The sequence below is a fragment of the Palaemon carinicauda genome, chromosome 31 (assembly GCF_036898095.1).
Source record: "Palaemon carinicauda isolate YSFRI2023 chromosome 31, ASM3689809v2, whole genome shotgun sequence".
Classification (NCBI taxonomy): domain Eukaryota; kingdom Metazoa; phylum Arthropoda; class Malacostraca; order Decapoda; family Palaemonidae; genus Palaemon; species Palaemon carinicauda.
The window spans coordinates 16403644-16419944 of record NC_090755.1 but is presented as its reverse complement, the minus strand read 5'-3'; the positions used below and the strand labels follow the sequence as shown (position 1 = coordinate 16419944).

General features: G+C 38.1%; 1 protein-coding gene across 1 annotated transcript in view; it reads right to left on the bottom strand.

The window, feature by feature from the left end:
- The window catches only part of LOC137624324 (uncharacterized), a 381551-nt gene that overhangs the window by 159717 nt on the left and 205533 nt on the right, over positions 1-16301 (bottom strand). Inside the window, exons 11-12 of the mRNA XM_068354998.1 lie at positions 13134-13244; positions 1405-1531 (exon numbers count right to left, since the gene is read on the bottom strand). Of these exons, the coding sequence (XP_068211099.1) occupies positions 1405-1531; positions 13134-13244 (238 nt within the window). The remainder of the gene's footprint in view (positions 1-1404; positions 1532-13133; positions 13245-16301) is intronic.

Below are 16301 nucleotides of genomic sequence, written 5' to 3'. Positions count from 1 at the left end.
AGGTTTAAGACAACCACCACTACTGCCCTCTCTTGGCAAATACAGTAATGTAAACATTCCTAGTTGTTCAAAACAAGTTTTGATGACGGAAGTAATGTAAAAGAGAATAAATTAATTCTTATATTTATTTTACTTAAAAGACACAAGTACATTGTATGATTATACTGAACATATTATATGCTGTTAAGTCAATCCATCCTTACTTCTATGTAAGTAGAAACATTAATTACTGGTATAAATATGGCTAATTCTAGGTTTTGGACAATTAGGTTATTGTACCAATAAATTCACACAATAGAGCCTGAGTACATTACTATAAATAAATAAAGATAAAATTACTGTTAAATATTCCTATTATACTTAAACATATAACTATATACTGTATTCAAAATTAGTATATTATACTATATACTGTATTTAAAATTAGTATATTATATGACTTTAAGTCAATCCTTCCAAACTACTAACCTATTAATGAACCATTTTCAATTGAAATACCCTAACAACAACACCAACAGAGGTTGAGAAAATAAATATTTTCTTAATTCCGAAAGTATCTCTTGTTTAATGGGCGAACCCTACCTTTATCCATCAAAAACTGGTCTTAAAATTTTGCTCTTTACATGGTAATATACAATAATCAATTTTAATAAGGGTAAAACAAAATTTGGATTTATATATTAAATATCTAAAGAAGATGCATTTCCTGTTCTCAAAAGGCCCTGACTTAGAAGGAAGTTTTTAAACCTTCAATATAATTCTTAAGCTACAAAACTCTATGATATGTCATTACAGGAATCATTTTATAAATAATAACCTCCAGGTATGTACGGAACTCCCCGGCCAATCCAGAACCGAGCTCAAACTATGAGCTTTTTAACCTAACAACTTTAATATATACCATTGGAGCTGGAATTACCACGGCTGCTGGCACCAGACTTGCTCTCAAATTGGTTGTTGCTAAAGAATTTAAAGTGTGCTAATTCCAATTACACAGACTCGGGAAGAGCTCAGCATTGTTATTTTTCATCACTAACTCCCAGAGCTGGGGTTGTGTACATGATTTATTACACATCATATATTTTTTTTAAGTAGCTTTTTGTTACACCATCTCCATACATTCCAAATAAAATTTTGTAATCGATGGAGTTCATATATCGAGTCATTTATGGTTTTAAAAATATTTCAATTAATAGAAACGCCAGAGAAGCACCTAATTTTGTCCGTTTCGACAAAAGAGAACGTGGTAGGAATCCACGGGTATGAATGAAGTGCTGATTTCACAAAGACCAATCAAGTTGGTATAATAAATTTGTACGGATGAAATTAACTTTGTTCTAAGAAAGCTAATAAACATGCACAACCAAGGATAAGAAACCATGAAACCATATTTCCACAACATACCTGTATTTGTAAGTAAGAGGACACCTACGTCTATCTTCATTATTATGATAGCCAGGACAAATGCCCTTTTCTTTACATGTTGAGCCCCATTCACATAGTTCTGTCTTGAATGTATATATATTTATCTCTGAAAAATTAAGAGAAAACATTTGTGATAATATACAATTTGAAACAAATTTTCTCCTTTTCTTTGTACAGAAAAGAACAATCATTTATTGCATGTTACAAGAAATGTCAGGGACATAATCACATGATTAAAAACAGCTTCATAAAGTTATAAAAACTTTATACCTACATCCTTCAATAAAGTATCTAATAAACCTATAGAGAGCAATTAACGTGACAACAAACTCATTGACACTGAATGGCTCAAATAACCTACATCTACAATTCTAACGTCAAAAGTTATGCCTTACTTTGATAGTGTGAAATTTTTACCATCATCATAAAATAATTTAAGAAGGCCACTGACTGACACTTCAAAACACTGGTTTATCCTTAAGGATTTGTTCCTCAAAGCTAAAGAAGTTGGACAGTTAGGTGAACAGAGAACCAAACAAAGAGAATAAAAGCTGAAGGTAGAAAGCGATGATAAAACAGCCATGAGAAACAATACAAAAATCTATATGTATTGCCTTATGAAAGGTGCACTGTACATAGTGAACACCTGTTATAAAATGGAAAAAAATTATATAGTTTTACATCTGAAGATAGACAGAAGCAGTAAAGAATAATATAATCAAATAAGAAAAGGATTAAGTAAAATACAGCATTTACTATGGAAATAACAAACAGCTGCATAACACCACATAATTCACTAAAATAAGAAAAAAGGAAAACTGTAAATAATCAATTGACAATTGGACTCATGACTATAATGCAAGTTGACACCTTTAAAAGTTCAGTAACGATACCGGTCTATCGTTTTTATGGTAGAAAGTAAGAAAAAAGTATAGGAAGAATAAGGATGGACTGCAACATCCACTGAGTAAATAAGATTCCCTTTTAACATACTAAATACTTGGTAGAAGCAATATGAAATCAACAAAAATCTCCAACTTCATATCCCATTAAAAAAATAGTTTACTCCAGTCATATAGGGATAAATAATTACAAATAGAGTAATAAAATAGAAATGTAAAAAGGAATTTTAATAGTATGTATTATTCTAATACTCTGCTGACAATCATAATGCTTCTCTCTCGAAACCTGGTTTTATATAGACGTTTACCCTAAAACTAAAAATTTCCCATTTTCTTTCCTTTCAATAGGCTCCAGCCTCTGTTACCATCCTGAGGCAACCTGAAAGTTAATAGCAATATCTTTGGCTTGAGTACATAGTAGATGCTTTGTCTCTCCAGTCTCAAAGTTTTCTTGGGGGGGGGGAGCCTGGTAATGAATGTGTATTTCATAAACACTTATACACTGTAATGCTTTAGCTCTTTTTTTCTCTCTTTCTCTCCTGCACTGATAATAGAAAAACATGTTTAAGCTTCACATTGCATGTTTCACATTGTTTAAATTTTATGCCAATGTCATCCTCTAACCATTTGTATATAAGCTCATCATTTGAATAAAGTCAGTTATGTCCAGCTTGTCTTTCTGTTAGGATTCCTATCAGCCTCCCACACACTTAGCCAACACTCCCTTAATCACCCTTGAAGAAATAAATTCCTCTGGTTCAACCTCCTCCTCATTACTGATCTCTTGTAACATCTCCGAATGTTGCATCATCTGTAGCTCGATCAACTCTCCAGTCGTGAGTTCTTCTTGGTGCTCCTCGACAAGCTCGTTGACATCTGCTTGATCTACCTCCAGCCCCATGGACTTTCCCAGAGACACAATCTCTTTCAACACAATGAGCTTGTGCTCAAGGTGTGGATTGAACCCTTCAAAATCCCTTTCAGCTACAGAATCTAGCTACAATTTCTTCTATGCTGAATTTAAGGTTCTTTGAGTTACACCATGCCATGCATCATTAATAATTTTCAAAACATTTAAAATGTTGACATGGTCCTTCTAAAATTTACAAAGGGTGAAGTTTTTATTATCTGCAAAGTCAAAGCATTTTTTAAACAAATTCTTTGTGTGCAGCTTCTTAAAATTAGAAATGACATTGTTGGTTCATGGGTGGAATAGTCTTGGGGGGGGGGAGATAGAGGACCTTAATGAAATAAAATTCATTAGGAATTTAACATTCAAGACCTGGAAGGTGGCCACGGGCATTGTCTATGAAGAGGATACATTTCAATGGCAGGTTTTTTCCAGCAAATATTTCTTGACTGCTGAGCCAAAGGCTAGATTTACACATTCCGTGAAAATATGCCAGGTAACCTATGCCTTTGTATTAGCTCACCACATCACCTGATGTTTTACTTTAAAGATCTTGTGACTCTTGAAAGTTTGTGGGTTCATAGAGTGATACACCTATAGTAGCTTATGATTGTAGTCATCACTGGCATTAGCATATAAGACTAAAGCCAATCTATCCTTCATAGGTTTATTGCCCAGCAGTTTCTTCTTTTCAGATGTCCTCTGTGGTACCGTTTTCCAAAAAAGGCCCATTTCATCACAGTTGAAGACCTGTTTGGGGATGTAGCCTTTTGCAGCAATAAGTGACGCAAAATGTTTAACAGACTTCTCCGCTGCATTCACATCTTAGCTTGCAGCTTCACCATGCCTTACAACTGAGTGGATCTCAGTTCGCTTTTTAAAATTATCAAATCATCCACAAATAGCTTTATATGTCTCCACAGATTTTCATGTCTCCTCACCCTTAGCTGTTTCCCCTTGTTTCAAAGGCCCTGCCAGCGGCTTTTCCTTAATACACAGTAAAAGAAGCCTCTCCATCTCGTCAATTATATTAGTCCGTAATTTAGACATGATGGTTATGCCTTTGGAAGAATTTGTGCTCTTGATTGCATCCTTCCGTTTGAGGATTATATATATCGATAATTTCATGCTTCACCTATATCGTCATCATGCATTTTTCTTCTCACTCCAACCTTACCACTCGCTTTCATAGGATCCATGACTTATTATGAAGAATGTTCACAAATATACAGTTAAAATCATGTAAATAACACAAACACAAGTTGGGAGATGCTAGGGAGATGTGTAAAGAGGTAGGAGATCACTTGAAATGAGCGAGTGATGTGGGCTTAGAGCACTCCCAAGCGCTCGGCCACGTAGCGTTAATATCTGTAAGCATGCTAAAATCTCAATGCAAAATTTTGCCCTGAGGTTGGCTCATATATCGGAATGCTCGAATGTTGGAGCGCTCATATCTCAAGGTATTACTGTATTATGCAACACTGTATTTTCAAAATAAAAAAATCAATACTATAACCTAAGTCAAATTACATAATCATAATTAAATTCCCTTTCATACATCCTCCACAGCTACTACAGCACCTAAAAAAAGCACAATCTTGATAAGTAAACCATGTTTCTCTAAGATAAAGCTTAGCAAAAAACAGCTTGATATGCCACTGAGCAGTCAATGAAATATTTTCCAAAGAGAGATTCCTAGAGATGTTAAGAGATGAAGCTGCATTCTAATATCATGTTTTCTGTCCTTCAGTTCTTTCATCTGAATTGGATCCAATTCTCCGAGAGCCTCGGTGACTGAACCTTAAACAAGAAATAACATGATTTTTGGAAAGAGAACAATTTGAAATCATAAACCCACAAAAAAAATTCAGAACCTTATCCTAATATGTTTAGCCTTGTGCAAATAACACTGACCAGCTCACACCGGGCAAAGAAATCTATTCTCTGCCACATAAACTTTCTTTTCCAAAAAGGCAATATGAAAAATCTACTTAAGCTCCCACCACAGAGCACTACACTAGTATGCATTGATTCATAGTTGAAGAGCACATCTCATAAATATCTTTCAAAACCTCTTAGTATTCACTCCAGTCTAAAGGGATAAACATACACTTGGAGACCCTTTGTCATTCGGTAATGGAAATTTTTCCTAACATTTGAAATGGTCCTGAGGAATGTTCCAGGGGCTTAAAACATCATTGCATATATATTCAGCAGAATACTTCAATCCTCCTCTCAGAGTAGTGATTTGGATACAGAGGTCTACCAACACTTGTGGAAGGCACGAGGCATTAATGACATTTGATGTCAGGATACCAGAAAACTTCAAATCAATCATTCAATGTGCCCCTATAGCCTCTTTGCCACGAGTTTGAAAACTAGGCTCCTGGTAAATTATTCACCTCTGATGGGCCTAGAACAGCTACACCATCAGGGGCACTCGGGTACCTAAGATATGTGAAGAGAACTCTTCTGAAGAATGTTCTGAGATTACTAATGCAGGGGATATGCTAGGGTAACGTAATGTGTTTGTATTGAAACAAACTCCTCATAACTTTGGACAGATATACGAACATGTAAAAAAATTTTGAATAATAAAACTTGACATGCAAATAAACTTTCAAAATACATAAAAATATCAAATTACACATATAATTTGTACATTTCCTAGCTGTACAATCTGAGTCCTTTTCTGGAACAGCTGTTGAGAATATTAATGAGGTAGTTAACGACAGGTAATGAGTGTGGACACCCTGCCAAAGGCTCTTCCCTTTTGACCTTTGACTCAGGACTGAGAGACATGGTTGAGGGGGGAGTGTAACTTGAAAGAACTTGGGTTTGTAAAGCTAAGAAATAAGTTTTAATAATAAATCTATTTCTATGTTCCCCTGATGTTCATATTAATCCTCAAGGTCAGTTTGTTGACATTTACTCCATTAAAATTTTAAATTATTACTAAAATTATTTTCATTATTAAAATTATCAAAATAATTTTTATTAAAATTAATATTATTAAAATTTTTCTCTTCCCAGCCTTCCAAAAGATTTAGGGTTTGGGAACAGACCTCCAGATGCCATCCTTATTGTTGAAAGAAATTTTCCCACTTTCTTTCCTTCAAAGGATACATTAAACAATCTACAGGTGAATGGTAAGTACCATGCTAAAAGTTTCCCCATTCTTCAGTTTCAAGTATTCCGTTTTCCTTAACATCACAAGTTAATGAGGAGGAGGGTGGGCATATATGTGAACAGCAGGTTAGAAAAGAAATATAAAAAAATTATGATTAAAATCTACTTATTTCTGAGAACCTCTCCTTATGTTCATCTTGCTGACTCTCACACTCTGATGGAGGTGGGATGCCAGTATAGGAAAGTGAAAGGTTAACAAAGGTTTGAAATGTATAACCTAATTAAAATTTTATTCTCAATAGGTGTATATTTTAATGGAAATAATCTAAAAAAAAAGTTTACAATATAGAGGCTCCAAAATGTTTGAAAAAATATTTGAAATACATATAAAAAAAGAACTCTATAACTAATTGTATTAAAAATCAGAAGGCTACAGCAGCAGCCATTAAAAAACCTAGAAGCTAGTATTCTTCATAAGAACATTGGGATTCTTCAAGATAATGTCCATTAAATACACAATTGGTATTTTATTAACATGTATTTTATTAACATGTGTGATGACATTCTTGGGCACTGATTAGTGCGATAACCTTCTAGGGCACTTGAAAGAAGATGGTCCAGCTCTACAGACCATTTCTCTTGTGTCCTGAATAGGGATATTGAGAGTTATTATAGTTCACAGAAAGCCTGAATTTCAATACACATGATAGATCATGGTAAAAGTTGTGCAAAAATTCTAGATTTTCCTTGAGCTAAAAAGGTATCTACCTTTCATGCAAAGTGGTCATGCATCCAAGTAGTAATCAGGTACCTTGTTATTCAGCTTCATTAAACTGATGAAGACCAGTGTTTTCAATGTGGTAGGTAAAGTTGTAAACATACAAGAAAGCCCGGTGTGGTCTAGCGATAATACATGTCTGAAGACACCGACAAGGTTTGCCATACTATCACTGGTTGGAGGACTTCTTCTTTATCTGCATCTTTTCCCACTTTTATGTGGTGTCGATGTTTCTGGCCAGCGTTCTCCATATACCTCTGTCCCACACTTCATCAACGGTTAATCCCTTTGATCGAAGGTCATCCTTGATACAGTCCATCCACCTTCGCTTAGGTCTCCTTCTCCTTCTCTTTCCCTGTACCTCAATTTCCATCACTCCCCTCCCAATATACTGTTCATCTCTTCTCATGATATGACCATAACACCTCAGTCTACTTTCTTGGATCTTATCTGATAGTTCTCTAACTCCTATAATGCCCCTAATTACCTCATTCCGTATCTTATCTCTTCTTGTCACCCCACACATCCATCTCAACATTCTCATCTCTGCCACATCCAGCTTCTTCTCTTCTGTCTTCTTTATTGCCCACGTCTCCGCTCCATACATCAATACATCATTGCCGGTCTCACAACTGTCCTGTGTACTTTACCTTTCAACTTAACCCCTATTTTCCTGTCGCATAGTACTCCACACACTTTTTTTTCCAATTTTTCCTTTACATTTATCAAAGGATATCCAATATCTAAAATTAATTACCTGAATTACCTACTTTAGGTAATTGGTAACTGAAGGCAAATGGTAAAATGATTAACCACTGCCTGAAGTTTAATTTTCAAATTAATCATACATCTCTTTTAATACAACATATACCAAATGAAGTAAAAGAAAGTAATTATGCTCTTTGTTAAAATAATCTGTAAGAACCATGTTGACTGGTAACAGGAAACACACCGTAATTTGTGACTAAACAGACAATAATCAATCTAGAAGAGTAAAAGGCTTAGGGACTAAACGGGAACTAGATATACCCACTTTACACAATATCTGGGATAATCTATAAAACTTAGCCCGCCAAAATATTAACAATGCACCCTTTAGTTTATTCAGCTTAATTAAATAGTTTATCTTAACGACTAATTTAAAATCATCCTTTTAATAATCTATTTTAAAAATTCTACGACAATATTTTCTGAACGACTACCTACAACATACGGGAAATAATTATGCATGAGATAGAGAGCCTTACTCTCTCCAGTTGTAGAGCTTTAACTTATGACATTTGACCCAGGACAGCAGTGGTTGAGGAAGGAAGTTGGATTAAAGGATTCAGGTTTGTAAGGCAGCAGTAGGGGATTCAGCATTATGAAGCTCCATCTGTGGTGGATAATGTGGGAAGGTGGGCTGTGGCACCCTAGCAGTACCAGCTGAACTCGGTCGAGTCTCTTGTTAGGCTGGAGGAACGTAGAGAGTAGAGGTCCCCTTTTTTGTTTTGTTTCTTTTGTTGATGTCGGCTACCCCCCAAAATTGGGGGAAGTGCCTTGGTATATGGATGGATGGTCATTTGTTCCTACACATCATACAAACCCTCATCTTTTAATTAGGTGCACTCACAGCATGAAGGGTTGTAAGTCCCTTATAATCCTAATTGGAAGTTTCAATTTCTTCCCTGATGGTGATCAATGCTTGATCTATGGAGAAAGTAAGCGAGGACCATCGCAACAAACATCCGCCTTTCGTAAGGGTGATAGACTAATAGGACCTGAGCTGTACATGTCTACGTGTAACCAAAGAACACTGGAGATCCTTTCTACACAAGGGTCCCCCTTGGAAACAAATATCAAGCAAAGATTAGGGAGTTGGTATAGGATCTACCATCATCCAACTCTTTAAAGGAATACAATATGGAGACAGATACTGTACTTCTTTAAACTTTAAGAAAGGAACTCTAAAGTGAAACTCACCAGCATCTGGTCCGACCCACATGTAACTTTTCGACTATTTTGTCCTTGCAAGGAGGACAGAAGAATGAAGGAGAACCAGTCACACTACTGTTCATTCTAGATTCATATCTACACGTTACCATAGATGAGATGCATCCTTACCCTGTAAGGGAGCTAGGTTGATTATATTACTAATTGAACAGTCCCCAAAAGTCCACACACAAAGGTGTCAAGCGAGTTGTGGGTACTTACAAAAAAAGTCTGTGAAGTTGGCCTGTCTTCCAGACACCTGCCTTCAACACAGCAAACTGACAGGATTCTCCTGAAGGCTAGGTTGAAGCCAAAGACCCTGACTTCATGATTTCTGGTCCTACCTGGCACCTCGACTCTCTCGGTAATATGCCTCATATGTTCTTCAGACCATCTTACGAGGCCAGAAAGAGACTACGTTCCCTGACATCACTTTCTTGGACATGCTAGTGCTAAAATACTAATCTCTGACCTTTAGGCATGAGGTGTTGGGTCCCTTTCAGATAGCAACGCAGTACTGTACCCTCCTCTCTATCACCACCACCCGACTCCTAACAAAGGGAAGGGATGGAAAAGGACTCGAACCCTGGGAGCATTACCCGCTGAGCTCTGGGTTGCAGCCACGAAGTACAACCAAAAATGAAGACCTTTTTCCACCCCTCAGTGTGACTAGCTGTAAAAGAATGTCCGTGTAACTCACCACCTCTCTTTGCTGATGCTAAAGCTAGCATAAGGACACTCCTAAAGAGCCAGAACTTTGTCTGGCAAACTCCACAAAGGCCCAAATGGAATACGCATAAGAGCTTTGAAGACCAAGGTCCCATCCCATTCCGAGAACCCTGCTCAAAGGTCTTCTCGAGCCTAGGAAACTCCAATCAAGCGTAGAGGTCTGCACCCTTCAGTTGGAAGGTCATACAAAAGATCAATATACTGTAAGGCTTTTAACAGCTGCAACCGAGAGTTTCTCTCTGCATAGGAACACAAGGAAATCTGTGATCAGTGCAAAAACTGCTCTGATGAGAAAACTATCTCTTTTATATCACCAATTGCACAAGATAACCCTCCTAGCCAGGTAAAACAGCTGTAGAGGACCTCTGGAGACATCCTAACATCAGCTCTGTGCCTCCTAAAAGACTTTTCCTCAGATGAGATATTGTATAGTCTCCACTCATGAAGAGCCAAGGACTCTAAGGCTTGGAGGTATTTCTACGGGTATGGTTGACTGAGAGGAACGGGTCAGAGGGGTAGCTCTTTCACGACCTTTACTAGAAGAGCAAGCAGATTAGGATATGATTTAGCCTGAAGCCATCTGGAAGCCACCCTTGTCATCCTGAGTCTTGGCATAATCAACAATTTGTTGATTACCGGGCAGATCAGGTCAAAGATGGAAGGCATAGATGTCCTGGTGATCCCATGAATGTTGGAAGGAATCTTTGAACATTTCTCATAGGGGTAGAACTGGAAAGTAGGACCAGGGGAGCTTCCTGTTATGTCATGTGGTTAAATCATGGGGAGCCCTCCATGGCTAGAGCCTTCTGCTCCCAGAGGATGTAGAGACCAATCTGCTCTTACAACCTGCTTCTGGCAGCTGAGCGTCTGCTCTTTGTCCGTCAGCAATGAGTGCATAAGGACGTGCCCCCTTGCTATTTGACAGAAACCACTATAGTAGTGTTATTGCACATCAACACTGAGAGTAGTTACATGTCTGGAGGTGGAGTCAAGAGGAACCTCCTCGTGAGATTTTCCTCATCTAATCACCAAGGCAGATTGTCCCACACCTCCTGTCCCATTGAAACAGGATGGTTAAGGGATTGCAGGAGGCTGACTACAGATCTTTCAGACACTACTGAAGGGATCTGTGGTGATGGCATCTACATGCAACATGCTTCTCCAGCGAAGATTGGTGGTTCAAAAGGCTCCGCTAATGCCGAGGTCGGAGTACTGGTTTGGACAGTAATGGTTGTATTACCTTTTTGAGCTTGCTGATGCAATCATCTGATGAAAAGACACTTGCTGCTGCTGTGCCTAACAGCATGGCCAGGTACTTCAATCTCTGCTTAGGTATGAGACTTGAGTAACTGCCTCATGCAGGAGACCAGGATCGCCCAATCGTCAAGATAAATCAACAGACATATCTTGTACAAATAGTCTGATTCTGCAACTAGAGTAAACATCAGGGGAGCATTACAGTGCAAAACACATGGTTTTGAACTTGTAAATAATACCGTTAAGGAAAAAGCAGAGGTACTTCTGAAAGGGCTGATGAGTGGGTACCTGGAAGTATGCATTCTACAGATCCAATGAAAGCTAGAAGTCTCCTTATTTGATGGAATTCAGTACCATACCATAACTTTATAGGTTAAAGAAATTGGAACAAGGAGAGGTTAATGACTTGTTTGTTGCCCCCAATAAATTTCCCCCACCAGAAGAGTCAACTGTAGAAGCCTGGAGAATAATCTCACATGACTTTGTGCACATTCTTCTCCAACAATCATTTCCCTCTGCCCGCAAGACCAAGCTTTCAGTCATGTTGGAGGATCATTGGTAAACACTATCAATCTGTAACAGGGTGGGATCGATTGTCCAGAAAAATTAGCGAGTACCCGTCTTGAGTACTACCCAAGGCTAAGCCCAATGCCTCTTGCCCCATTACCACAAGAAAGGCATCCCTTTACTCGTAGCTGCAGAAATGAAACGCCAATCTCAGCACTTTCCTCCTCTCCTCCTCCCTCTATCCTCCTTCCTACCCCATTAGGTGGGGTGTATCTAAAGGGTTGTGCATGCACAGGATCCATTCAAGCAGAGGAGGTTACAGGCAGTCTTGATTGAGGTGTAGAGAAGGGCACAGCAGCCTTCTTTACCCCAGATCTCGTAGGTATGGTCGCACCCATAGACTTGGCTAAAGCAACTCTCAATGGACCAGGCTCTTGAAGAACTGTGATGGGATCAGGGACTCCTGCGAAGTAGTTCTCCACTTCTCCGAAGCGACTTGCACATGACTACTCGATATCACGACACCAAAGTACCCATCCTTTTTAAAACCCAACTAGCTCAGTGGTTGACCAACTGGTGAGCCAAAAAGGTCACTGCCTTCCTGCCAGATAGCACAAAACTCTTGTACTCCTCCAAAGACTCAAGGATTGATAACCCTGTCGACCTTGCAATATACATTATTAAGCCTGACCACTGGGCAAGCCTTGAGACAGATTGGAGGATGGCCATGACAGAAGACTCCATGGCTGCCACCTCAGTGGCTAAGAAGGATGTGCCCTCTGTTTTGAGTCTCTTTGAGGAAAGTCCCCGACAGTGCGTACACTTCTTTAAAAAGGAGATTTCAGCATTTTGGAGGGTGGTGATCACCTCAAACTTCATAACTCTGAAAAAACTTGCGGCTGTAAATCCAACTTGTTTCTGCTCCTGAAGTATACTCTCCAGGACCAAGCTAGGGACATATACAGAAGCTTCAGAGAACTCCATGAGGGGAGCAGAGGGCTAAACAGTCTCTCTATAAATTCATGGGAATACCTAGAAAGAATAGGCTTGGCTGGAATAAATCTATGAGAGGAGCAAATTGTTAAACAGTCAATCCAAAAATTCCTAGGCATAACAAGAATTATGCCAGAAAAGACTTAGCCTTCTCGCTCCTAAATGCAAACACCCACCTATGGAAGAGCACAATCTACACTCAGTAAAGAAGGAATAAATGTGAATAATTATGCCCCTAGCATAGTTTGTGGATTTATCTCCAGTTTCGTTACAAATTGGTGCTTCATTCCTTTATTACCACAAAGCCAATATCAACATTCAAACAAAAAGGTATAAGAAAAAGATTAAATAACTTTGGATATGACACACCAGGCTATGCTTACCACCTGTCATTAACGATCTCGTTAATGATTTAAAAGTCCCTTCCAGCTCCACTGGAGATATTTCCTTATTTAAAGGACGAAAGGTTTGCATACATGTAGAAACATAAATAAATATAAGTATTCAAATAAAATGATTGTTAAAAAATTACCTTTTTTAATTTTGCTTTTCAACAATTCTTCAATTGGAGCCATGATAGTTGAGTAAAATTTATGAAATTTCTTTGCTGCTTTTGCCATCTCATCCTTCGAAAACGTCACAACTAAAATGAAAAAAGCAAAAATTATATGTGTATAAATACTGCAAATAAATATGTGCTATGATGACAACATTTAACTTGATAAAATGCAAGTTTTCTACCCTTCAAACATACTAAAAGTGACAAACATTTAAATGATAAAAAGTTATGTGGTTAAAAATTTAAATCTCTATCACAATAATGTTCAAGGTAATGTAGTAACATTTTTAAACTTCCAGAGAATCTGCATGAAGGTAGAAAGATGAACTTTTGTGTGAAAAGCTCAAAGTTAACAGATAAAAATCATTTGCATATGTTAATGGAACTAATAACATATTCCTCTAATGTTTTAAATGTAGGAATTCTCTCATAAAATACACATCATCCTAAAAACCTATACAGTACAACATGTAAGACATGGTTGTTACAGAAATTTTAATTCACATGGGGTTCAACCATAATTTGTCCTTTTTAGTATACTGTATTATCATAAAAACTGTTTTAATGCTAAAATTTTATGTTTCTATGCTCACCTGATGTTCATATTGCTTATTTCCCCAAAATCTAGGTTTATCAATGTTTAACTATAAAATTTACCTCAAACTTGCTCATTTTTGTTCCTTTCAACATATTCATGCACCTTGTAAAGTAATAAAACAATCTAGCAATTAATGGTAAGGAGTACCATCGGTTGCACATTATTCAGTTTTGAAGTCAGAAGTATTCCCTATTCATTGACATCACAAGTTTGTAGGGAGGGAAGGCATGTATATGAACACCAGGTGATCAAAGCATGAAATGATCTGGGTGAATGAAAGGTTGAGGCATAACCCTAGACTGAAAAGAATGGATGAAATATGAAAGAAAATTAAATAAAGTCAATGATAAAAGAAAAAGTGAGCTACGAGGGTGAGGTGTCAGTTGAAGCTAATGGTCAGGGGATAATATTGGTAGGTGATTGGGAGGGGGTATGAAGGTATTATTATTATTATTATTATTATCATTATTATTACTAGCCAAGCTACAACCCTATTTGGAAAAGCAAGATGCTATAAGCCCAAGGGCTCCAACAGGGAAAAATAGCCCAGTGAGGAAAGGAAGTAAGGAAATAAATAAATGATGAGAATAAATTAACAATATATCATTCTAAAAACAGTAAGTTTACCCCTTCAACCTTAAGGACGGCCAAAATATCCGAGGCTTGTGTCTCTTGCTAGGTCATTATCTGAGAAATTGCCATGCACACTGCAAGCCAACTGGAAATTGACTGCATCTAGCGAAGGAGGCAGGACAAACTCCTTCGGAACTTGAATTAAGGTTACTTCAAGGTTGCTGTCTGTTTCTGTCACTCCACCTAAAACTACTGACCCCTCGTTATAGTATCTTAACAGCCGTGTTTCCAGCTTTGCTCAAATCATACATGTTTTCAGCTTCACTTGAATATACTCCAATTACAGGATGAGGGTTTCTATCCGTGTAGGAGCAAACATATAACAAGTGATTTGGTTAGTGATAGTGAATGGCATTCAAGAGAGAACTCCCAATATTTTTTCCAAAGTCCTAATGGAGGGACATTCACCCTCTAAGCAGTAACACCTCCTCTCTCGTCTCCTGTATGCCAACCATGGACTCTCCTCAAAGGTAAAGTGCAGGTTAATTTATCAATATTTCTATTCTTTATTGTATATTATTAATTTTCATTTTTATGTTAGGGTTATAATTTGCTGTTCATAAAGCATCACAAACCTTTAAAACTAAGTGCATATGTATTTTTGGACATGTGAAATAAACTGCATGACTTCTTTATTTCTTATGGGAAAAATTGCTTCTGTTTACCTGCATTCTCCTGGTATGGACCATGCTCATATACTGAGGTACCATTGAATTTAATTAATAGTCTATACAAGTTAGGTACTAATTCCGACTTTTATCCCATAAAAGAGCAACTTGTGATAATCTAGTGGCCGAGCTTACAAGCAAATGTCTCTCAGATCATCCAAACATAAAGCAATCAATCCATTTTAGTGAATCTTTAACAGATTAATTAAAAAAAACTTTGTGCTTGAGGGAATCATATGATTTTATCATGCCAACTAAGCAGCTACCATGGTGAACATCCAAGTGAACACCTTGGCAGCTGTACTCAATCCGAAGCACGGAGTCTTGACCTAGTACACAGTAACGTAAAGGGAGAAGCGGAGGTACTTTGAGAGGTCTGATGAACAGGTATTTGAAAGTACACATCTTTCAGATCTACTAAAAGCATTTAGTCTCTCTTTCTGATGGATGCACAAACTTGTTCAACAGAGGGAGGCCAATGACTAGTTTTCAGCACCCCCCCTTTTCTCCACCAGGAAAAGCTAACTTTATAGGCCCGGAGATCTGTCTAAAACGATTTCAAGCGTGTTATTCTCCAACATCACTACCCCTTCTCCCAAAAAGACAGGGCTTTTGGCGATGTTGGAGACTTGATGGGAACTTGATTGGCCCCATGATTTTGCCACTACTCTCAGCAGTGAGAGAGGGAGCACACCTTTCTCAGCATCTCCCTCACACTCGCTTCTTCCCATCACCACCCTTCACAGAAGAACTTGGTTGTGATGGTTGAAAAGACTGTACACGCACAGGCTATTTTTGAGAAGCGGTTACAGGTGCAGTGGGACAGAGTCTCGGAACTGGCGCTGGGCCCTTTCTTAACCAAAAACTGCCAAAATCCATGAGGGTTTGGCTGCTGTTCCATTTGTAGCGCAGGAGCCTTGAAGACAACAGCATAATGGATCAGGGAGCCCTGCAAAGCAGACGTAGTCCAGCCCTGCAAAGGAGACCTCCATGAGTCCAGCACTGCCTGAACATTAGTCTTCATAAGCAGAAACGTGGCATCCCGCACCGACGAGTTTCAAAATACGCATGTCACCTCAGGGTTACCTTGTTTGAGAAGTGAGAAACCACTGTCTCGCCTCTTCAAAATCAAATGAGCCCCACAGGTTTGCTGTCTCATGTGACAGGAGTGATGGCCTTCCCTTCAGACAGCACAAAGCTCTTACTTGTATTTCTCCAAAGCTTCCAGGATTGCTAACCTCA